This window comes from Equus quagga, chromosome 19, assembly GCF_021613505.1.
Source record: "Equus quagga isolate Etosha38 chromosome 19, UCLA_HA_Equagga_1.0, whole genome shotgun sequence".
Lineage (NCBI taxonomy): Eukaryota > Metazoa > Chordata > Mammalia > Perissodactyla > Equidae > Equus > Equus quagga.
The window spans coordinates 10,358,938-10,381,622 of record NC_060285.1 but is presented as its reverse complement, the minus strand read 5'-3'; the positions used below and the strand labels follow the sequence as shown (position 1 = coordinate 10,381,622).

General features: G+C 57.5%; 1 protein-coding gene across 1 annotated transcript in view; it reads right to left on the bottom strand.

Moving 5' to 3' along the window:
- Positions 1 to 1,057: 1,057 nt before the first annotated feature.
- The window catches only part of NPTXR (neuronal pentraxin receptor), a 23,960-nt gene continuing 2,332 nt past the window's right edge, over positions 1,058 to 22,685 (bottom strand). The window contains exons 3-7 of the mRNA XM_046646700.1: positions 22,237 to 22,685; positions 9,597 to 9,822; positions 8,410 to 8,657; positions 5,667 to 5,846; positions 1,058 to 5,275 (exon numbers count right to left, since the gene is read on the bottom strand). The exon at positions 22,237 to 22,685 is cut by the window's right edge and continues 8 nt beyond it. Coding sequence (XP_046502656.1) covers positions 5,051 to 5,275; positions 5,667 to 5,846; positions 8,410 to 8,657; positions 9,597 to 9,822; positions 22,237 to 22,685 — 1,328 coding nt within the window. The 3' untranslated portion in view covers positions 1,058 to 5,050. The remainder of the gene's footprint in view (positions 5,276 to 5,666; positions 5,847 to 8,409; positions 8,658 to 9,596; positions 9,823 to 22,236) is intronic.

Below are 22,685 nucleotides of genomic sequence, written 5' to 3'. Positions count from 1 at the left end.
CAAGAGAGGATAAACAAGGTAGATCTGCCTGCGGCTTAATTTTGCTCGGTGGTAATTAAAAACATATTTATTTTAAAACAAATCTGGATTCATTCTGGAGTAGGATGAAGAAGGCACACGAATTTTTCAGATAACTCAGTAGACTTCATAGGCGGTTTTCCTGTTGGAAGTGCTGCTTCCAGCTGTGCCCCTTCGTCTCCATGGGGTGAATTCCCTCATCTTGGAGGTTTGGAGAGCTTCAGAAAAGTCTGGGAGGGACCATGCTGTTGGTGTGACCCCTGACCCCTCAGTGGCCCTCTGGCATTTGAGGACAAGGTCCAACCAGGAGCAGAGATGGAGCAGGAGGGTGGAGGCTGTGCCCCCAAGATGGTGTTGACAGGGCAGGCTGGGAATAGATCAAGACCTCCCAGGGACAGGGTGGGCGCTAGAGAGGTGGTAGGGGAAGCAGATCCTGACACTGGTCCGAGGTTCCAGTCTAGGGGCCAAACGTGTCAGGGGAGTCCAGGCAGATGGTGGGGAGGGCACAGGTTGAAACACAACAGAGCCCCTCCCCCTCTCCTCCCCTTGTCTCCCCAGGACCCCAAGGGAGGCAAACTCTGGGGGTCCAGGCAAGTGACTCAGGCAGATTGAGTCTCAGGGAACAAGTCTGGGACTTGTTTCCCAGAACTGGGGCACCAGGTGGGGATGGGGTGTCAGGAATGAGGCCAAAGCCCAGTTATCAGAACTGGGACACTTTCCATGTGGGACTTGTGTTCTTTACATCCTTCCTGCACACATCCTGGGAAAGGGACCTGCACAACCTGTCAGGTTGGGGGCCCTAAGTGGGGTTGGGTGAGGCTTTGGGGCACCAAGGGGGTACCTCCTTTATCTTTGCCTCCTTCCCTGCCCCAAGTAGCTGCCTCCCTCTTGCCCGGTGCCCCCCAGGGTACCCCACCCTTGCAAGAAGAGCCTCAGAGTAAACATCATGTTTATTTTGAACATTCAAATTTACAAAAACAAAAAAGTAACAAACACCATGACATATATCATACACACACACACATACACACATGTTGCATCTCATGTCACTTTATGTACAAAATCGGGCGAGGAGAGGGAGGGGGGCGGGGGCTGGGTCACCAGTTGGTGCACCGACTTCACAGCGTCCGACAGCTCGACATGCTCACTCGCTGCTCAGCCTGGGCCTATGCGAGCCCCCTCCCGACTCAGCGGGGCCGGGGGTGGGGGGGGGGGGGGGGTTTGGGGTGGCAGGCAGCTGGGACAAAGCGGGTGAAGAGAGTAGTCCCATCTCTGGGAGGGGGCCGCTTCCCCAGTTTGCTCAGAGGAAGGGTGCTGGGAAATCGAGAAAAGGAGGGACCCCATCCTAGGGGGAAAGGGGCCACTGCATTGTGGAGACAGCACTGAATGCAGAGAGAAAGCTGGGTTCAGGTCTCCTGGGTCCCCGGCAGGGTGACCCCAAGGGCCACTCACCCTCCCTGGGCTCCTGCATCCTCATTTGTAAAATGAGGGCTTCGGCCTCCTCCGAGAGCCCTTCCCGCCCAAATCTGTGGTCCTGGTCATGCACAATTGTGGCAAGGGGATCTGTCCCTTGGGGACATTGATTGGGGGCACAACGTGCCGCAAAGTTGGGAAAGTCTGGCAGATAAGAGCTGTGAAGCACCTGGCGCCGGGCTTGGCTCAAAGCAGGAGTTTGAGAAATATCAGTATCCTCCCCTTGCCTGCCTGGGGCTCCCAGGATACTGTCCAGCTTTCTGATTCCTTTCAGCTCTCCTGGAAACTCCAGCCACTTAGACAAGGGCTGAGGCGATGGGCATGCTGCAGTGGGACCCCTCCCATGGCCTCAACCAAGGGGACCCCAGCCCTGGGACTGACCCATCCCGTGCCTGTTTCTCCACCTCAAACCCCACGGGGTGGTGAATGGGGTCAGGTACATCCCTTCAGGCCAAAACCCACCAAGGAGCAATGAGGCCCAAATCCCGGTCCACAGAGGGTGGGGGTCTCCGGCCCCTCAGGCTCTGCACTGGGCCCTGGCTGGAACCTGCCTGGGTTTGAACTCTGTGCTCCATCACTTGCTGGCTGATTGACACTGGGCAGGGCAGTTAACCTCTCTGTGTTTCAGTTTCCTCACTTGTATGATGGGACTAAGAACGGTCCTAGCTTATAACCATATTGTGAAGATGATGCCCGTGAGGTGCTCAGCACAGTGCCTGACACTTAAAAAGGATGTAACAAACAGGGCCTCCAGCATCGTTACTGGCCTGGAGCAGCTCGGGGCACAAGCAAGCACCACGTCTAGCTCCTCCTCCCCCGTCTTCTTGGCTGTGCCCGGGAGCAGCTGAAGAAGACATCAAAGCTGGAGCCCAACAGCAGGAGTTTGGCAAAGGTACCAAGAATGATCAATGGATGAAGGGGTGGGGACTTTGGAGTTTCGTCTTCCTGGAATGGAAATGGGGACCCAGGCCACTCACCAATGGCCCGGACTCAGAGCCTGCACCCCAACATCTCCAGTTCGTTCCTGTTCCCTCTGGAGGGCTGACCAGTGTGACTCAGGACAGGCACGAGGCTCGGACGTCAGCTATTTCATTACCAACACGACAAAGCATAAAGGACTTGGGGAGATGCCTCCGGGTGGGCTCAAGGGGTCAGACAAGTTCCGTTCCCTCCCTTCTAAGACCCTTTCCTTCCCCCAAGGCCTCCACCAAAACTGCTTCCTTAAAAACAGTAACAGCAACCCAAGAAAGCCCAGCATCCCCAAATCTAAGTTCTGAATTCCGCCGTCACCCAGCAACAGCATATGTCATTACGAGACGCTTGACCCAGCACTGGGGCTGATGTCATCGGCGGTTACCAGGGCAACCTGGATCTCCGCAGGTTCCGGCTGAAGCACGCCATCGCTCCTTCTTCTGGGGGGAGTCGGGCCGGAGGGGCTGAACGGTCTGCTTGTGCTCTTGAAATGGAAACAAGGATCTGGGGGCTGGAGGCAACAGGTCTTGGAGAAGCCTCCAGGGCACTGCGCTGGGCCCACAGCCTGCGGCTCTTGCCTCAGCCTCAGGCTAAGTGGCCTGGAGAGTGGGGACTGGGAACAAGAGGAGGGCAAAAGCACCAGTGCCCACTGAGTCAGGTAGCCTGCAGCTGCCTGGACACCGGGTAGGTCACCTGCATCCTCAGCTCTCCATTCGTGTCAGAGGGCCCTGGAGCACACCTCTCCTCCAGCTACCTCCTGGGGGAAGATGCCAAGATGTTTGGTGTTTCACAAAGATGTTCCAGCGGTCATGTGGGAAAGGATTCTGACCTCTCAGATGTCCATCCTCTTAGGTGTGGGCTAGACTCAAAGACTCTCATGGGCAGGCAGTATGGTGTAGGGGGAAGAGCACTGAAGAGGGAGTCAGAAGCACTGGGTTCTAGTTCTGGTTCTGCCTCATTGTGCTGTGTGATCCTGTGCAAGTCACTTGCCCTCTCTGAGTTCTTCCCCTTTTATATACAAGCAAGGGGTCAGATTGGGTGGCTCTTCCCAGCTTTAACATTCTTCCACTCTCTTGGGGGAGCTGGTGAGGATTCAAGGGTGGGACCAGGAAGCCACCAGCCCTTTGAGACACTCTCAGACAGGCGGCGGTGCCTTCTGAGGGGACCCAGAAGAGCTGGCTTTTACGATCTGTGCGTGAGGTTGCTCTGCCTTGACCTGTGCCCTCGCCCCTGACTCTCCGGAGCCAGCTGCTGACCCTAACTCACGCCTAGCCAGATCCCACGCGCTGCCTGGTCCTAGGAGCTGCTCCTGCTCTGCCCCTCAGTCACTAGGCAGGTTCTCAGGCTTGGCTCCCCCCACCCCCAATCCACCTGGAATCACAGACCATCTCACGCTTGATCTGGAGAGCTGTCAGAAATGACGAAAGCAAGGGCCTCAGCTCACAAATGAGGAAGGCCAGCCCAGAGAGGGCAGGGACTTATAGAAGGCCACACAGCAGGTTAGCAGCAGGGCTGGCTGGGAACCAAGGGCTCCTCCTCCTCATCCAGTGCTCTGCCCATCACCCCGGGCTCCTCCCTGCCCTCTCAGCTTCTTCCTTCCTTCCCCAGAGGCTGCAGGGCCATGCAGAGGCGGGGTAGGTAATGTGGCTCTGCTGGAGCTTGATCCCCTGGGGCACCCGGCCTCTGCCTCAAGCTGCTCCCAGCCCAGGCTATAGTGGCCCAGGCCCTGTCCTGGGCGCAGAGAGGGAGAGGTGACCATGCCAGTGGGCACAGCTGTGGGTGGTCACAGGGGTGACTATGGCCCTTTGGCCTCTGGGGGTTGTGGTCCCTAACCCTCCAGGCTGGAAGTGGAAAGGGAATGTCCTGGAAATTGAGGTGGGGCTGGGCCAGGCATAGGACCAACATTCAGACCACTGCACACAAAAAAACAAGGCAAGAGGACGCAGAGGGAGGGTGTGGGTGTGGGTACGGGGCAGGGGAGAGCGGAGAGGCTCCATCAATATCCCGCTGCCTTGACTGGCAGCTGGTGGAACGAGGGCGGACGGGGGAGTCTGAGGCTCCCAGATCTCCGTCATCGCCTTCCCAGCTGGGGCGATGGCTCTACAGCCTGTTGTGGCCCTGAAGGGGAAGGGGTCAGGCTTGGTGCATGGGGGTCAGGGGGGTGGACAGCCACCCTGCTGTTGAGATAGTGGGTGCTTCCCCCATACACAACCCCATGGGGAATGCTGTCGAGATCAGTGGAATCAGATGTGGTTGATGGGACAGGGTGGGGTGGGGTAAGAGAGGGCTCCAGTGTAATGCCAGGCCGTGGGCACTGCTACCCAGCCCCTGCCAGGCCCTGGACTCATTCCAGGCTTGACCCGTTGACTTGAGTTGCTTGTCCCCATCCAAGTGGGATTAGGGAACAGCTATTGCAGGGCGGGGCATTCTGGAGACGTGGGTATGGCTGGGGAAATGGGAGGCATGGCCAGGAGTGGGGCAGGAAGGGAGGCCAGGGTGTGGGTAGGCTGAGGAGGGAATATATCCCCGCCCCCCATAAGGTCCCCGAGTTGGCAGGCAAGAGAGGGGCCCTGGGCGAGGTGGCCCCTCATGCCTTGGCCCTCCCCTTGCAGACATCGAAGGCGGACTTTGTTGCACCCCCGAAGGCCTCTACCAGCTTGTCTTCCCAGGGGAGGACGTTGCCCAGCAGTGGCCCGGTACAGTTGGCAATGCCCAGGACCTGGGCAGGTGTCAGGGCGTGGTCCCACAGGTTAAACTGGGCAATGTCACCCACGAAGGCCTGGGTGGCATCAAACCGGCCGCCCAGGGTATCCTGGGCCAAGAGAGCAGAGAGAAAGGAGAGAGACATGGAGTGAGGAGCAGAAAAGACAGGCAGACTCAGAGTCAGGTCTCTGTCCCTGATGAAGCCCCACCCCAAGGTTCCAGCCCCTCCCCAAGGTTCCAGCCCCACCCCAAGGTTCCAGCTCCGCCCCAGGGTTCCAGCCCCACCCCAAAGTTCTGGTCCCGCCCCAAGGTTCCAGCCCATTGGGCAGGTCTCTGCTCTCTCTGGGTCTCACTCTGCCCATCTGCAGAAGGGCTGGTTCAGACTGAGTGATCACTGCTGTGCTTTCAGGGTCCCTCCACCTAGGCCCTCCTCCTCAGGGGCCATGGGTGGGTAGGATATCTATTTGGGTCTCAAGCCCCGAAATCACCCTGAGCCTTACCTGCTCCTGGCCCAGGATAAGGATCCCATGAGGCTTGATGGGGTGCCAGGCTGCCAGATTCTCACCGGAGCCCCGCAGCTCCCCATCCTGGTAGGCAGACCACAGGCCATCCCTCGTGGTCCAGGCGATGCAGATGTGGTGCCAGCTATTGTCCTTCAGGCTCAAGGGCAGCTGGGCCACCTGAACATAGGTCCCCAAGCCCCAGGTCAGAGGTGCCACAAGGCCCAAGGCTGGAGCAGTGGGGTGGGGGCCCAAGAGAACCATATCCTTCCTTCCTGGGACTGACCCAGGCTTGACCTCCCCTTCCTCCCAGCCCAGCATCCTTCCGACACTCTTTCCTCTTTCCCCGTGACCTCACCAGGCAGCTTCACTCAGATCACAGGGGACTGTGCAGTGTTGGTGTTCGCAGGTAGTCTATTCACTCTCTAACAGGCTTGTGAGGTCATGTGGGGCAGGAGCAGCATCTCACGATCCCAGCTGCCCCTGAACACCTCACACAGTGCCCCGCACACAGCTAGACTCAAGAAGCACTGGCAGTGGTGGCACAAGCCCTGGACTCAGAGACTGGGCACCAGCGTGTGGCCTGAGCTCTGCCAACAACCCCCTGTGGGACCTTGGGAAGACTGCTCTTTCCTCCTGGGCCTTGGCTTCCTCATCTGTAAAGTGAGGAGGTCAGGCATGGGATAGCAAATATGCAGCCACCTCCACCTCCTCCACCCAAGGCAGACATGACTAATCAATCATGAGCCTAGACTCAGCCTCAGAATCTTTCTCATCACAGTGCTCTCAGAGGCCACTGCTGATTGATTAGAGTTGGCCTGTGAGATGAAAGGTATTTGCTGCCTGTGGAGTTGGGGCTCCCAAAGGGTTCTTTCATCTCCTCAGTTCTCTGAGATCACAGTTTAATGCAACATTCTCTGAGGCCTACTTGGTGCCAGGCCTTGTTCTGGACCCTGGGGATAAGGATTCTGGTCCCAGCCGTAAATGAGCTGGGTCTGCACAGGAGGGAAGGACTTCAGGGACAATATTACAAGACAAAATAACAGGGGTCATAGAGGAGGTACAGAGGTTGTGAAGATGCAGAGGAAGAGGGGTGTGGAAACAGAAAAATGGAGTCTAAGCACATCTGGAAGGACAGTGGACTCCGAGCATTCCACTGCAAGGCAAACCAAGTGGGGGGGCACAGCAGGAGCAAAGGCTTAGAGGTTGGAATAAAAGAGGAACTGTAAGCAGCCTGCGAGGTTGGTGCTCAAAGGAGGTTCCGGAATAGGGCTGCCCTGGGCTCTGTCCAGGGTGCTGAATCCCTCCTACTAAGAACTGAGGGCTGACCATGGGCAGAGCCAAGGATGGCGGCCAGGGCGTGTAGACAGGGAACAGAGCAGTAGGATCCAGATGTCGTCCAGCTACCCCAATCTTCTTAGAACCTATTGGGCCATGAGAGAAATTCACCGCCCCGTGGGCTCATCTCCCTCCTCCTCCCCGAGACCCATGACAGGCACCTCCTGCTGAGCAGGATTTTGATGGGTGTCAACCTCTCCTAGCAGCTCTCTGTGGCTATGGGCTGGTCACAAGTGGGTGCCATATGTGGTGTCTGCATTTCCAGGGAGTCTCAGAAGACCACTATGCCTGCAAGACCCAAAGCACTGTGGCAGCCAAGGGAGGATACTTGGGGGGAGTGGCTAATAAGATGCTCCCTGCCTCCCCCCTCCATCACCATACCCCTGCAACATCACTCCTCCTACCCAAGGCTGGTCCCTGTTCTGCTCTGCAGCCAGGCTGGGGGAGGGGTGGAGGGTGGGAGGCCCAGGCATGGGGAAGATGGATGGCCCAAGGGCAGAACAGTGGAGGGGTTAAGAGGTGCTTTCTGGGGCCCAAGGCCCCAAATCACATCATCACCCCTTCACCAGCTGTGACCAGGGTGCATTATTTGCCATCTCTGAGTCTCAGCTTTTCCATCTGCAAAATGGGGATAATAGGGTATCTACCTCCCAGTGCTTTTGAGAGGGTCAAAGGTGATAATGTGAGTAAAGTACTTATTAGCACAAGGCCTGGGACAATAAAAACAGCTCACATCTGTCGAGGCTTGCTAAATGTGAGACTTTGCTCAAAGCCCTTGACAAGTATTTAAGCCACTTACTTCTCACCACAACCCTCTAAGGTAGAGACTATTATCATTCCTGCTTTACAGATGAGGAAACTAAGGCACGGGGAGGGTGAGTGACCAGTCTAAGGTCACACAGTGGGTAAGAGGCAGAACCAGGATTCAGACCCAGCCTTCAGGTCCAGAGCCTGACCATGGCTCCTTTCTGCTCTCCACGTGACGGGTGGGGCAAAGGGCTGGCCGCGGGGGAGGGAGGAGGGCAGGGGAACCCACTTCCCTCCCTCCCTCCCCAGGTCGGTCTTTGGACCTCATTTCCTTCTCTCTTTGTCCAAGAGAATGAGCAGGGCGCTGGGGGCAGACACTTCCTGGGGCAGTCAGTCTCTGCGGGCCTCGTGTCTCCCCTGTACATGGGAACAGCACCCCCGACGGCCTCTTCTGGACACAGCCCCTCTTCAGGCAGCCCCGGGTCCGCTTGTCTTTGCAGTCCTAGAACCCAGCTCAGCACACAGCAGTCTTTCACGTGTACTCACAACACCGAGCAGAACTGAAAGGGCCCACGTGTTTGGGGCCCAGCACAGTGCAGCTGCTCCCGAAGGGTGTCCCCGGCCCCCGATCCCTCCTGCTCTGCCTGGCCCCGCTCACCTTGTCATTGATCAGCAGCTCCATGGGCTCGTGGCCCGCCTCCAGCAACACGATCTCGTTGGCCTGCCCGGGCACTGAGTAGGAGAAGGGGGTGCCCTGGCCAGTGCCGTCTGACCTGGACCGCAGCCACACGCAGACGGTGAAGGCATAGAGCTCGGGCAGCGCCTTCCGCACGCGGGCGTACATGTAGTTGTTGCGGATGGGGATGCTGATCTTGAAGGCGTCCGGGGGGCTGTAGGCCGAGGACCCTGGTGGGGACAAGGTGGACATGTGGGGGTCAGTGGACACTGATGATTGTGAGGTGAGCAGGGCACACTCCAGAATGAGGGCTGCTAGTCCCTGGGCACCTGCTCGGTGACAGGTGCCTTCACCGCTTTCTCTACTTCGCCTCTGCATTGAGGGGCGTGGCTAGAACACAAGGGCTCTGGACCTGAGACGTCTTCAGTTCAAGTCCCGCCTCCACCACGTCCCAGCCGTGTGACTTTCAACAGGTTTAACTGACCCTCTCTGGGCCTCAGTTTCCCCAGTAACATGGGGACTATTCCCTCCCTCCCAGGAACAAGCTATGCAAGGGTTTAGCCCATAGTAAATGCTCAACAAATGTGAGCTATTGCTACAATTATTTTTAGAGTTCTTGGCCCATTCATGTAACAAGCAGTCTGCAGTGCTGTCTGTGTGGCAGGCACTGTTCTAAGTGCTCTGCGTACATCAGCTCGTTCATTCTGGAACAGCCCTATGAGGCAGCCACTGTTATAGCCCCCAGTTTACAGATGAGGAAACCTTGGCACAGACAGATTTAGGCCACACAGCTAGTAAGTGGCAGAGCTGGGATTTGAACAGGACAGTCTTGGGACTCTGAGGGTCAGTTTCCTCATCTGTGAAAAGGGGATGATAACAGTACCATCCCTGTGCAGTTTGTGAAGAGTAGACAAGCTGCTGTGTCAAGGACTTAGCTCTCTCCCGTACATAATTATGATAAGCGCCAGAAAGTGCTAACTGTAATAATAATGATGATGACATCCCCCAGTTATTCTGTCCCTCTTGGGTGTCACAGCCTCCTCCCCATATCCTGCCTAACGTCAGCCTCTGGAGAGCGTGACAATGTTTCCCAGTGAATCTGCCACCCCAAGGAACCATCTAAGGACGGAGGCCTCTCCGGCTATGCCCTCTGCGGGCCCAGGACCCACCGTGCTCCAGCTCAGCCACACGGTCCTGCAGAGCGTCCAGCTCCTTCTCCACCTCTTGCCGCTGCCGCTGGCCGCTGTGACTGAGGGCCGCACGCTCCTTCTCCAGTGCCAGCACCTTGGCTAGCAGCTGCCCCTCCAGCTCGTCCATCTTGGAGTGCAGGGCGGTGGGCACCGCGGGCACAGGGGCCGGGGAAGCAGAGAAGTTCACACGTGCTGGGAGCTCCTGCTGCTCACAGGGCAGAGTAAGAGGCATGTGAGGTCTCTCAGAGGGAGGAAGGAAAGACGCCTGGGCTCAGAGATGCCCACTGCCCCCCTGAGTAACCCCAGGTGAGCCGCAACTTCCCCGTATGCAAAATGGGGATGGCAACACCAACTCCAGGCCGCAAACCCATCCTGGGTGCCCAGCAGGCTGTTTCCAGGACGGGTGCATGAAGGTCAGCTGCAAGCAGCCCGGCTCCTCCCTCAAGGACAGTGCAGCCCAGGGCGGGTGGGGTGGAGGAGTGGCAGTGGAGCACTGTGCAAGCTCCCAGTGGTTCTAACATGCAGTCGGGTTGAGAGCCGTGGCCCGAGTCCCTCATACCCAGAAGCCTGTACACTGACAGGTCCTTGAGGGGTGGACCATCTTAGGCTTCGCTCGTTCACTCGCCAAGCTTCTCTAAGATGGTGCAAGGTTTGGTGTGGGCACCGGGCAGACCCAGGGGCATGAACCAGGGGCTTCAGTGGTGTGGCCATTCCAGGGTAGCAGGTGGTTCAGATCACAGACTCTGGAGTCAGACAGCCTAGGGTTCAAATCCGGCTTGGGAACCAATCTGCTGTGTGATCCTGGGCAAAGGCCTTCACCTCTCTGAACCCCATGTTTCCTCACATGCAACACAGGACAACTGTACCTATTTAGAAGGCCCGTGGGGATGATTAAGTGGTAAGTGCCAAGAAACAGAGGCTGTTTAATGTAATTACTGTCTAGGGCAGAGTGTTCCTAAGTGGTCTCTGACACCCCCAGGCTGCCCAGTAAGAGGACAAAGCGTTTCGAATCCCCCTTTTCCCGTCTTAAGCCCCCAGTAGGCAGAAGAATTGGGGCAGGAGCCAGTGGGGGGGCCTCTCCTTTCCCCTCCCCTGTTGGAGGAAGCCCCTTCGGGGGTGGAGGAAGGCAGGCGAGGCCACAAGTCCAGACGCTGGGAGGGGGCAGTCTCTGGCAGCCACGTCAGGGGAACATCAGTAGGAAATTAACAATTCAGTGAGCTTCTAGGGGCCAAATCAGACCTTCCCCGTCCCCCTGGCTTCCTCCTTCCTCCCCGCTCCCCACTGACAGGCCTATGCTTCCTCCCCAGGGGCCCGGGCAGTTCCCCCCCCCCCCCCCGCCCCGCCTGCCCTGGGCCCTGCGCCCAGGCTTGGCCTCAGACCTGAGCTCACTCACTGAGTCCTCAAGGCTCCTCCACTGAGCACATGTTCCGTGACCACGGCCTGGGTGCTGTGCCAGATGCCGAAGAGCCAGCCAGAAGCAGAAAGGAACCAAGAGCCCCCCCTGCATTCCCCGAGTGCCTGAGCCGTGGGGACGTCCATGGGCAAGTGCAGGAGACCCACTCCAGCCTCACGGGCCCAGCCCTGGCCTTGCTGGCCATTCTCTGGGTGACATTGGGCGAGTCCCTGAACCTCTCTCAGCCCATTTTCTAGCCATTTAATGAGGGGATAAATGTGTCTCCAGCCTCAAAGTGCTGGGGAGTGGGGAGGGCAGACTGTCACTGCCATGCTCGGTGCCCAAGACAAGGGACATGGACAGTGCTACCACGGACAGTAATGTGACTGCACGCTGAGGAGCTGGAGGGACTGAGGCTCGGTTCTGCGGCTCCAGCTGGAGAGTGCAGGCAGGCGGGCTAACCCCTCTGGTGTCACTTTTCCTCATCTATAAAAAGGGGCCTTGGAAGGCCCAGCTGGCAGGGCTGTGGTGAGGATTAAACGATGGCATGAAGGGGAAGGGCGCAGCCCAAGCCTGGCCCAGAGAGGGCCGCCTTGATCCACCCCACGTCCCACATAAGAGGGCACAGTCGCTTATCCATGAGGATGCCTGCTGGGCCACCAGGCTGGGGTGCCGGCCAGGTGAGGTGGGCAGGCCCGGTCGGTGAGCGGCTCAGGACACCGGGCCCCACCCCTGTTACACTCACCTTCGCTGTCCTGAGGGCTCCTTCTCACTCCCCAGGTGCCTACAAATCCTGACTCTGGACTAAAAGCCTCAGTTTCCCCTTTTGTAAAACAAGGACAAGTGGCCCCACTCTTCCATCCCCGGGGAAGACGGAAGGACAGCAGAATGGCAGTAACAAGCCTCATGGACTGTACAAGCAGAATGCAAACTGCAAGGCTTGAATACATCAGCTGATGGGGGGCTCACTACCTCAAGAAACTCCCCTGGACCACAGATGGCCTGTGGAGTGACAAGGCCAGCCACCCACTGCCTTTGAGGTGGCTGGACGTCCAGGAAACCCGGGGCTGAGGCAACTAGCTCATCGAGTGCATTCCACCTCAGGGTTGGAAGGGCCGCGGCTGGGTCTCTGGGCCCCAGCACCTTTGCATCTTTGGTTTCCCTCCTCCCACTGTGCCAAAAGAGGCAGTGTGCCAGGCCCATCCTGAGCACGTTACACGTATTTACTCATGAGTCCTCACAGCCACTCGTTTTGGTTGCTACACTTAGTGTCCCCATTTCACAGATGGGGAAACTGAGGCAGAAGTCCTTTTGAATTTTCTACAGTGATGGGGCTGGGCCAGGCTGATACCTCTGGAGCCAGAGCCTCTTTCTCTAGCAGAGGGAGAAGTACCTGCCAGGAAGGAAGGGGATGACACAGACGCGGTTGCGAGGAGAAACCGTGCGGGCTGAGGGAGGCGGGCGCACAAGCTGTTCTTTTGTCAGAGCCACCAGCCCTGCTGCCAACAGGAAGGCCAGGGAGGAGGTGGGCTCACGGACTGCGTGTGGCCCCCTCCCCGCCCCAATGTCTGAATCAGAGGAACACGCCTCTCCCTGCCTCTCCCATCTGCCGCGGGTGCAGGCTGTGCCGCGTGGGCTTCCAGCCCAGTGCCAAGTGGGCCCCCAGCCTAAGACGGTGGGGGAGATAATGATGCCGCCTCCCCCACTCAGCTCCTGATGAGGCAGGAAAACGGGGGTTCGGAACCCACAGCCTGTCGTGCTGGAGTCCGGAGTGGGGTCTGGTGCAAGAACATGGGGCCCGGAGCCCAGGGTTCTGTCCAGCTCAGCGCTAACATGCTGGGCTCATTAGCACTCAGGAATAAGGATGCTAACGGGGCGGCTGTCCTTGTCACGCACTGTGTGCCAGGTCCTGCACTGAGGAAGCACTGTGCAACCATTTCACAACCCCTTTCAACAACCTGGGGAAGTAAGGAGGCCCACTTTACAGATGAAGGAACTGATGCTCAGAGAGGTGAAGTCACCTGCCTAAGGTCACACAGCTGCAAAGTCACAAAGCCCGGACCCCGGCCCAGGCCCTTCTGATTCCAGAACCTGTTCCCACTCTTCGGCCCTACCCTGACAGTCTGGTCTCAATTTGTTGGTCTGCCAAGTGGGCACAGTGCTGGCGACCTGCTTGCCTTGAGGGCCAGGAGAAGAGGTTGTAGGGGCCAGAAGAAGGCTGGGAGGGTCCGGCATGCTGTGGGGCAGCTTCACTGAGGGACACGGATAGGAGGGACCTGCCCAGGCAGGGTGACTCTGAGGCTGGGAGGATGTGGGGAGACACAGTAACCCTGTCCCCAGGTGGGGACCGCTCCTTTCCTGCAGGGAGCAGAGGGAAGGCGCTGGACTTCAGGGTCAGGGTCCTGTGTCTGCACAGCTGCCCCTGCACAGGACAGCCCCGGGCCCGGCTCCCGGGGCAGCAGGGCAGGCTGGAAAGAGAGCAGGCTGGGGCAGCGCTGTAGGCTGGGTCTCAGCTCCCCATTCGCTCATCCCCAGTCCGGTGCGAGTCTGCCCGGCTCACACCCCGGCTCCACTGGCCCAGTGACCTCGTTACGTAAGGTTGCTGAGCCTCAGTTTCCCCATCAGCAAAAAGGGTACAATAATAACATTATCTCGTAGCATTGTAGTGAGGATTAAATGAGTTAAGAGATCTAATGCCCTGAGGGCAGAGTTGGCGCATGATGTGCGATGTGTTGGCGATCATTACTGTTACTAAGACTGCTCAAATATCTCTTGAAGGAGCCCACTCTTTTCCATCTTCAACCATCAATCTTTTTGTTTAATCATTACACTGAGAAAAAAAAAGCAAGTTACAAAAGAACAGATACCGTTTGCACAAAGTTGCAAAGATTCTAAACTAGACCACACATTTGCACAAGCAGGAAGAAATGCACGGGAGACAGAACATGAGTTCAGGGCATTGGTGACCACCTCTCGGGGTGGGCGGTCGGGGCCTGGGAGCGGGGAGGCCCTGGAGGAGCATCCGCTGGCTGCAAACGTCCTGGGTGGGGACCTGGATGGTCTTCTTTATACCTTTGTGTATGTCTGAGATAATTCGCAATGGTTTTCTTTAAAAAACGGGGGAAAATATCAAAAGCAGAGCCTCTGAGAGTAGATTCTAACCCTGAATCTTAACCACAGCCTCACTCGGCATCTCTGCCCCTCCCTGGTGCCAGCCACGGTCACCTGGGCCCTACACAGCAGTCACCTAACTGCAGATCCAGCCACATTGCTCTCCCACTTAAAATGCTCCTGGAACCCCTTCCCCCCCATAAGATCCCTGCACTTCTGGCCTCGCCTTCACTACCTGCGGGCTACACTGCGCTCCACGGAAAGTCCCCAGCTACCCCAGGTCCCTGTTACCCTAGGACCTCCGCACGCACGTGCTGTTCCTTCTGCCAAGAACACTCTTCCTGCCCCCACCCCCCACCCGTCTCCTCTGGCCAATGCCCGCTCACCCTCCAGATGGCAGCTTTCCTGATGCCTGAGCTAAGATGCTCCACAGGGAGAGAGAAAGAGGACTTCTCTGGAGGGACTGCAGTGCACTCACTCACTCACTCACTCATTCATTCATTCGTCCCTCCGCCAACAGGTGCTGGGGCAACACGAAGCTGCCACTGCAGGACATGCTTCACGTCAGACAAGCCGCGTCATTTCCAGGCTCCCCACTTACTAGGCCTACGGCCCCGGGCCAGCTGCTAACTCTTCACCCTCAGTCTCCTCATCTGTAAAATGCGGGTGAGAATAGTACGTACGCTGTGGGATATAAGTAACGACAAAATCGAAGAACCTATGTAAAGTCTGGCATATAGTAAGTGGCTGATACATGGTCATAACTATTATTATTGTTCTTCACTATTATCGAGGGGCAGGAGAGCGTAGTGAGTTGTCACCGTGCGGGGTGGGCCCCGGAGCCGGACTGCCTAGATTGAAGTCCCAGCTGGGTGGCCTAGGCAAGGTTCTTGACCTCTCTGAGCTCCGTTTCCTGCTCTGTGGAATGAGACAGTAATAGTCCCAAGGTTCTCGTGGGACTAAATCGTAAGGCCCTTAGACCAGGCTGACCGGAGGGTGCCCAGCCCTGCTCCTCTACTCAGCGCTGGGACTGCGGCTCCAGGGGCGAATCAGACGGGAGCCTGCCCCCAGGGGTGCTCTCAGCTGGCGGGGGAGGCGGATGTGATGCTGTGACGGCAAGAGCCTGCGAGGAGCCTTGTGAGTCAGGCGAGGACTCTCAGAGCAGCCTCTGTGGCTCCCGGCTCCCAGCCTTCCTCCCCAGGAGCTGGCCCAGGGGCCACCCTGTCTCCATCTAACCCCGGCGGGAAGGGGCAGGAGAGCGCGTGGCAGAGGGCAGACTGATCTTCCACCTTCATCCCCCAGTACCCATTTGGAGCTGTAATGAAAAGAAGACTGATGGGCCTCTGTGCCCCGGGGGTGCCAAGTCAGGGCGACGGATGCATGGTGAGGGTGAGGAGGACGGCAGAAGGCGGGGAAGGCTCTCTGAGGGTCCATATACCCTCCTGGGCTCTGAGGCCCCAGAGTGAGTAATAGGTCACCCCCAACCCCAGGTCCCCTCACCTCTCCCTTCAAGTACACCCTGTCAAGCTGCTGCATCAAGAAGGCCACAGACTGCCCTCTCAGGCTGCGCCTGCCCACACACCTTCTGGTCCCCTGGGAAAAATCTGCAGCAAAGACTGGGGACCCCAACCTCAGCCCATTTTAATAGAAAATCCTAGCTATGGTCTTGGCTCAGCTTCTGCCATGCTGTGTGGCCTTAGGCAAGTCACTCAGCCTCTCTGAGTCTCAGCTTCCCTGGAGTCAAGTGAGGGGTGTGTGGGGCACATACGTGCTTCCACTTTAGGTTGGTTGCCTCAATCCCTGTCCCCAGCATTCGGCAGGGATCACGTGCCCAAGATTGTCCTGGGGAAACCCCAGTGCATTCTCCCTCGGTGAGGGGTGCCACGCCCTGACCTCGTTCTACCTCCTACAGGCAAGGACTTCACAAAATGGCCAGTAAACACAAGAAAAGGTGCTCCACATCGTGAGTCATCAGAGAAATACAAATGAAACCCAGAACGAGTCCACTACACGCCCACCAGAACAGGGAGCATTTTTAAAATGACCATGCCGAGGTTGGCCAGCCTCGCCCGTCAGTGGGCGTGTAAACGCTCAGTGCCACTTCAGGAAAGCATTTGGCAGTACCTCCTCACGCTAAACATATGCCTCTCCCGGGACCCGGACATCCTACTCCTGGGGCTGTATCCTGGAAAAGTGAGGGCTTCTAGCCACCAAAAGCTATCATGAGAATGCTCCTGGCAGCTTTTTTAGTAATAACCCAAAACCAGAAACAACCCAAATGGCCATTCATGGAAGAATGGGGAAATAAATGAAGGTATGTCCATACCTCAGAACACTACACAGCCACGGAAAATAACAAGCCACTGACACAGACATCGTGATGGAACGCCAGACACAACGTTGAATGAGAATGCCACGCACAAGGGGTGCAGCTGTCTGAGTCCATTTGTATGAAGTTCAGACACAGGCAAGCCTGATCTCTGACAGAAGCCAGGATAGTGGTGCCTTTGGGGATGCAAGGACTTCAGGGGTCATAAAAGAGCCTTCGGGGGCACTGGAAATGTTCTGATTCTTGATCTGGGTGGTGCTTTCATGGGTGTCTCCATCCAGAAACATTCCCTGAGCAGTACACCTTAGATGTGGGTCCTATTTTATAAGTAAGATATGTGAGCTCTTACATATCTTGAATGTAAGACATACCTTAAAAAAGAAAAAGTCCCACGGGTGACGCCCTGCCTTCCGCCCAAGCAGCTCCTGCTAGGCTCGGAACAGCGGAAGGGGCTCCCCTCCCGGGGGAAGGGCTGCCGGGGACGAGAGGCCTCCAGGGTACAGGACGACAGAGCAAGAGGGGTCCTCTGGGGCATCCTGCCCACCCCTCACGTTTGACAGATGGAAAAAATGAGGATCGGAGAGGAGAAGGAAATTTCCGAGGTCACAGCAAGCAGGTGGCAGAGCTGGAGTGTAAAACACCAGGTTTCTTGCTCGAATGAAGGGGCCACACCGGTAGGAGTAGGGATTAAGGGCTTCCTAGGGTGGGTGCCCCAGCCGGAGACGGGGGAGGCCAGCCCCAGGGAGGGGGCCATCAGGGTCTGCAGGTGGCTGGAGGGCACTGAGGTTCCCCTGCCTCAAACACAAGGCCGACGGACAGGACTCTCTCACCGCACTCTGCTGGCCGCCTTCACGGCCAAGGAGGCAGGGGCAGGGGAGGCAGGCCCCACATGGCAGAAGCTTCCAGAATGGGCAGCAATGTAGGAGAAAGGTAAGAGCAACCAGCAGACTTTAGAAAAGGCACGAGGAGACTCTCTGAACCACTGTGTTTATCTGCAGACTTTCCTGAGAAACTGCAGGTCTGGGGGTGGGTGGACGGGGACCCAGGGGCCGCACACACATGTAACCTGGCCCCTTCGTTCCTAATCAGGAGGCATCTGCCCAAGAACTCAGAATTTAGACCCAAAAGGCCTAGACCAAACCCAGCCCCTCCTTCCACCCATTTTACAAATAAGAAAACGGAGGCCCTGCGAGGGACCATGATTAGCCTAACGTCACAAGACGAGCTAAATAGAATGCCATCCAGCCTTCCTATTCCAGAGGATGTTCAGAGCTGCAAGCATTTAGGGAGCAGCTGGCCCACTATGTCACTTTATAGACGGGACACTGAAGGGGGATGCGGGTGATTTCCTTGGCTCTGGTCCCTCCAGCTCTGAGCCTCCATTTCCTCTCCTGTAAGATAGGAATGTGCATGGCCTACTGAATAAGCTAATACGTATGTAGTAAGTGCCTAATAAATGTTACCTGTTGTTGGTATTATTTATTGCTATCAGCAAAGCCCCCACGTGAGCCTCGTGTCTTGCCAGCCAGCAGGACAGGCCTTTGAGGACGGGCCCTCAGCACACTCACCCTGGCTGCTCTGAGGCAGAAAGTCTCCAGGGCGCTCTCCAGCAAGAGGCACTGCTCTCACCCGTCTCTCTCACTCCTGAAGGTGGGTGAGGTCTGACCCTTCCAGAGGGATCTAGAATTAACAATAAGGAACAAGGAAGCCAGACACTGAAGAGAGGCTCCACTTCTGTGTGACCTTGGGCCAGTTTCTTAACCTCTCTGAACCTTGATTTCTTCATCTGTAAAGGGGGGATAGAATAGTACCTCCCTCAGAGAGACCCTGTGAGGATTTAATGAGACAATGCCCAGTGCCTGACATAAGGCAAGCGCTCAGGAAATGTGAGCTATAATTGCTATTAAGTCCGGGGTCCCCTGGGACCATCATCAGGGTGTTCCTTACCACGGCTCCTACTCCAAGGTTGGGGGAGGTAACCAGCTTGCCAGACTCACTAAAGGATGTGGTTTTTACGTCAAAGAATTTCTGATTAAATCAATCTTAAAGTTTCATTTCACACATAGATTAAATTAGTGCAAAAATGGAATGCTGGAAGATGCGTAGACGGTCGGTGGCCACATAAACGGTCCAACCCTTTTGGAAAGTGGTTCTTGGCCACAGTCTTAAAAAGTCAATATCCTCTGACCCAGTAATACCACTCCTGGGAATTCAGCCTGGAGAAATAATTCGACAGACTTAAAAAGAAGAAAACAAACAACTATCTGCGTGAAACTGATCCCTCAATGAGCATCTAGAAGAAAAATACTGAGAAACAACCTACATCTCTGGCAGCAGGAGACGGTCAAGGGACTGATGGATGGTGGAGCCAGGGACGGAGCCCAGGATATTAAGGCCGTCGGGAAAGTGATAATTACCAGCAACACAAGTCTGGGACAACGTCTACATTTGGATAAAGGACAAAAAGCAGGCTGCAAAAACAGATAAAACAGTAGAATTAAATACAGTTTTCCCCCAAAATGCCTTTTGACTTTTTCCAATAAACAATAACAACAAAAGTAAAAAAAAATAGAAAAGAAGACAATTTCTCCTAAGCCCTCAAAAGTGGCCCCACTTGAGGCCTGGGGGAGGCGCTGGGCCAGCTGGGGGTGGGAGCGAGGAGCCGGAGGGGCAGATGCAGAGACGTGCCAGGTGGGGACGGGACGGGATGTGTTGGAGATGATGGGAGCACCAGTGGGAGTAGGAAGAGGACAGAGCATGATCAGGGAGGGCCTCTGGGAGGAGGTGTCCTCCAAGCAGACTTAAATGATGAGTACGGACGCACTGGTGGTAATCTAGGCAGAAGCAAGATGAAACTGGGAGGTGGGTCAGATGGGCAATAGCAGCCTGGGAGCAGGCTGAAGAGTTTACACCACAGGGGAGCCCCACGGTGGGCTTAAGGAAGACCCCTGGGGCTGCTTGGAGGAGGATGGATAGAGGGGTGCACCTGGAGGTGGGAGACCAGTGAGGAGGCTGCTGCAATCATCCACAGAGATGAGGCCACTGGAAGGAAGAGGGAGGGGGAGGAGTCGAGCATGGCTTCTCAGAGCACCCCTGAGAAGCAGGCTGGCGGAGGACCTGAGTCCAGGTTGGGGCACGAGGAGGGTAGACGGCAGTGGGACGTCCAGAAGGAGGTGCTCAGGAAGCATTGGATTTACTGGTCTGGAGCTCCTGAGACAACCCTGGGCTGGAGACGAGGTTGGTTTGGGGCCCCACAGTGGAGGGGGTGTTGGAAGCCTCAGGGTGGGGCAGCGTTCACCCAGGGAAAGGAGAGGAGAGCCAGGAGGGGCTCAAATGTCGAAGGAGGAGGACCCCGCAAGGGGACAGAAAAGCAGAGGGAGGACGGGCAGCTGAGAGGCGTCCAGAAGCCAAGGGCATGGCGATCTGCAGGAGGGAACGATCAGTGGGGTCAGATGGCGGAGGGGGTCCAGCAAGATAAGGGCTGAAACGTTCCCGTTCAATTTATCAAGTCAGGTGACGTCACCACGAGCACGTTCAGTGTGCCATGGCAGGAGAGAGAAGAGAGGTGACAAAGCAGACGCTGAGAATCTGGGGCATTCTTTTGAGGATACTGGATGAGAAAAGAGGGGAGAAACTAGACAGTGACTAAAGGCTGCATGGGGTCCACATCTGTTGGGCTTCAGGACCCAGGTTTCCCAAAGACCCCAAAGAGACTGGCTCTGGCCGACGCCAGCCCGGAAGGCAGACCTGACGGGCACGCAGCTCCCGCCTTTCTCCCTCCATGTCCACTGTGCTCAGAAAGCAGGAGCGGTGTGTAGGGGAGCCAGGGCTCCCTCCACCTGGGAGGCTGAGCTGGTGCCAAATCCCAGTCACCAGGATCCCCCCGCCCCAGCAGGCTAACTGGAGGGAAGCCCACCCTGCCAAATGCGCAGGTGCTGGGGGAACAGGTCCAGGGCAAGCCCAGCCCTGCCAGCTCCCGACGTGGGAGGAACTACGGGTGCCATCTGGGTGTGGGGGCAGGGCCTGGGCAGGCAAGAGGAAGTTTACAGAAAACCAAATCTTTTTTTCTTTTACACTAATGAAATCTATTTCCTAAAAGGAGGGTTTGCTCCCGTTTTTATTTTTGGCTATTTAAAAATTAGTAATATTATAGCTTAATGATAAAAAAATAGCAATCACTCAAATTGATTGAGCATACCTCTGCAGTCAGTGTTCTGGGCCCTTCATGGAGATTAACTCATTTAACCCTCCTGACACCCAGTGTGGCAGGTGCCAGCATGGTCCCCATTTTACAGGTGAGGAAACTGACACTGCCCTCCGCCGTCGGCGTTCGGCATCCCCTGATTATTTTCCTGCTCTCGGCTCTCTCATCCCAGAAAGCCCAGAGCTGGCCTGGGAAAGGGGATGCCGGCCTGGCAGACTCTGGGCTTTCCTCCTGCCTCTGTTCCACACCCAAGGAGGTCTCCGGGCCCCGGGTTTCTCACCTGTGAGGTGAGAGGTTGGCTCTCAGAGCTGCCTGGCTGTGCTCCGACTCCCTGCGGGGCGGGTGCTGACACCAGCACAGACTTTCCAGAGGGCCACTGGGCCGTGGGCGTGGCCAGCCTGCCACAGGGCATGGCCTGTGCTGCTCCCCCAGAGACTTAATGGAGAGGGCTATGGGACGGGGGATGCCCTGCATCTCCTTCCTGCCAGCCTCTCCTCCTCTGCCTCTGCCAGCTGGGGGCAGAGTAGTAAAGGGGCAGCCAGCACTTTGGCCACTGTCTCCCCCTCCTTCTACAGATCCAGTTTTGTTGGCAACATCTTTCCCCACAGTCTAGAAATCATGGATGGCTAGGGGTGGTCAGTGCCTCCCAGATGTCTGTCCCGGCTGGTCTGTCCCCTTCCAGGGGGCCCCAAACAGGTTCTCACAGGGAGAGAGGGGTCTAGGGACTTCAAAGGAGAAATGACTGGCCCAGGATCACACCACAGACAAGACGGGACTACCCCTGTTGGACCCCTCGTGTCTGACCCTGAGGCTGAGCCAGGACGTCTGGGAAAGGTGAGTGGAGGAGGAGGAACCTGGGTGGGGCCCTATTCTCCGCTCAGCTCCCATCCCAGAGCTGCCAGCTTCCAGCTATTGTGGCTGGGCAGCGCCATCTGAGCTCCTGCTGTCGGGTCCGTGGTCTGAGCCCCGGTGGGGCACTTGAGGGGGGGAGGTGATGAGGGGCACCGGGTTTGGCTTAGGGGACACTGTGTTCCCCCAATCTTCGGCCAGGAGAGGAGGACCCGGCTCCCTTGGACAGCGCGTCCTATCTCCTGACCGTAGGGAGTGGGGGGGGGGGGGGGGGGGGGGGTGGCTGGCGCTGCTTTGGGGGTGTCTGGAAGAAGGAAATGAAATGGATATTTAATGAGGTCCTAGTACGTGCCAAGCATTTCCGCATACCTACATTTTAATCAGTCCTCATTACAAGTGGTCACTGTTGTACCCATTTTACTGACGCAGAAACTGAGGCTTACAGGGGTGCCTGGAGGAAAAAGGATCGGGAACGAGCCCTTCCCGCGCGCCCCCTGCGCCTCTATCACAGTGCCAGACTCTGGTCTGCGTGCCACACTGGAATACGTCCTTCTCACCTGCGAGGAAGGGACCATCGTCCCCTTTACACAGACGGGACACCTAAGGCTCAGAGACTCGCGGGGGCCTCCGCAGGGGCCCTCTGCCCGGCGGCGGCGCCGGCTGGACCCGGGACGCCCGCGAGCGGCCCCTCCCACCCGCGCCTGCCCCCGACGGCGCGCGGCGCTGCGCTCACCTCGATGCGGACGATGCGGTCCCGGAGGGCGTGCACGGCATCCTCCAGCTCCAGGAGGAGCGCGGGCGAGTCCCAAGGCCCGTCGGCCATGGCGTCGCGGCGTGGCCCGGTGTCCTGGAGGCCGCGCGGCAGGCCGCTCTCGCAGCGGCCCAGCTTGCGGGTGAGCTCGCGGATGGTGTCCTGGTCGGCGCGGATGCGCGCCTCCTGCTGCAGCGCCGTCTGGCGCAGCTGCTCGGCCGTGCTCTGCAGCAGCAGCAGCTCCTCGCGCTCGCCGGGCGCCGCGTCCCCCTGCTCGCTCCCCGACGGGCAGGCGGCCGCCAGCGGGGTGCACAGGAAGCGGCTGAAGAGGGGCACGGGCGGCAGCGGGTGCGCGCTGGCCGCCGGCGCCCCGGGCAGCGCTGGGGGCCCGGCCGAGCCGCCCGCGCCGTGCAGCGCGCTCAGGCTGCGCT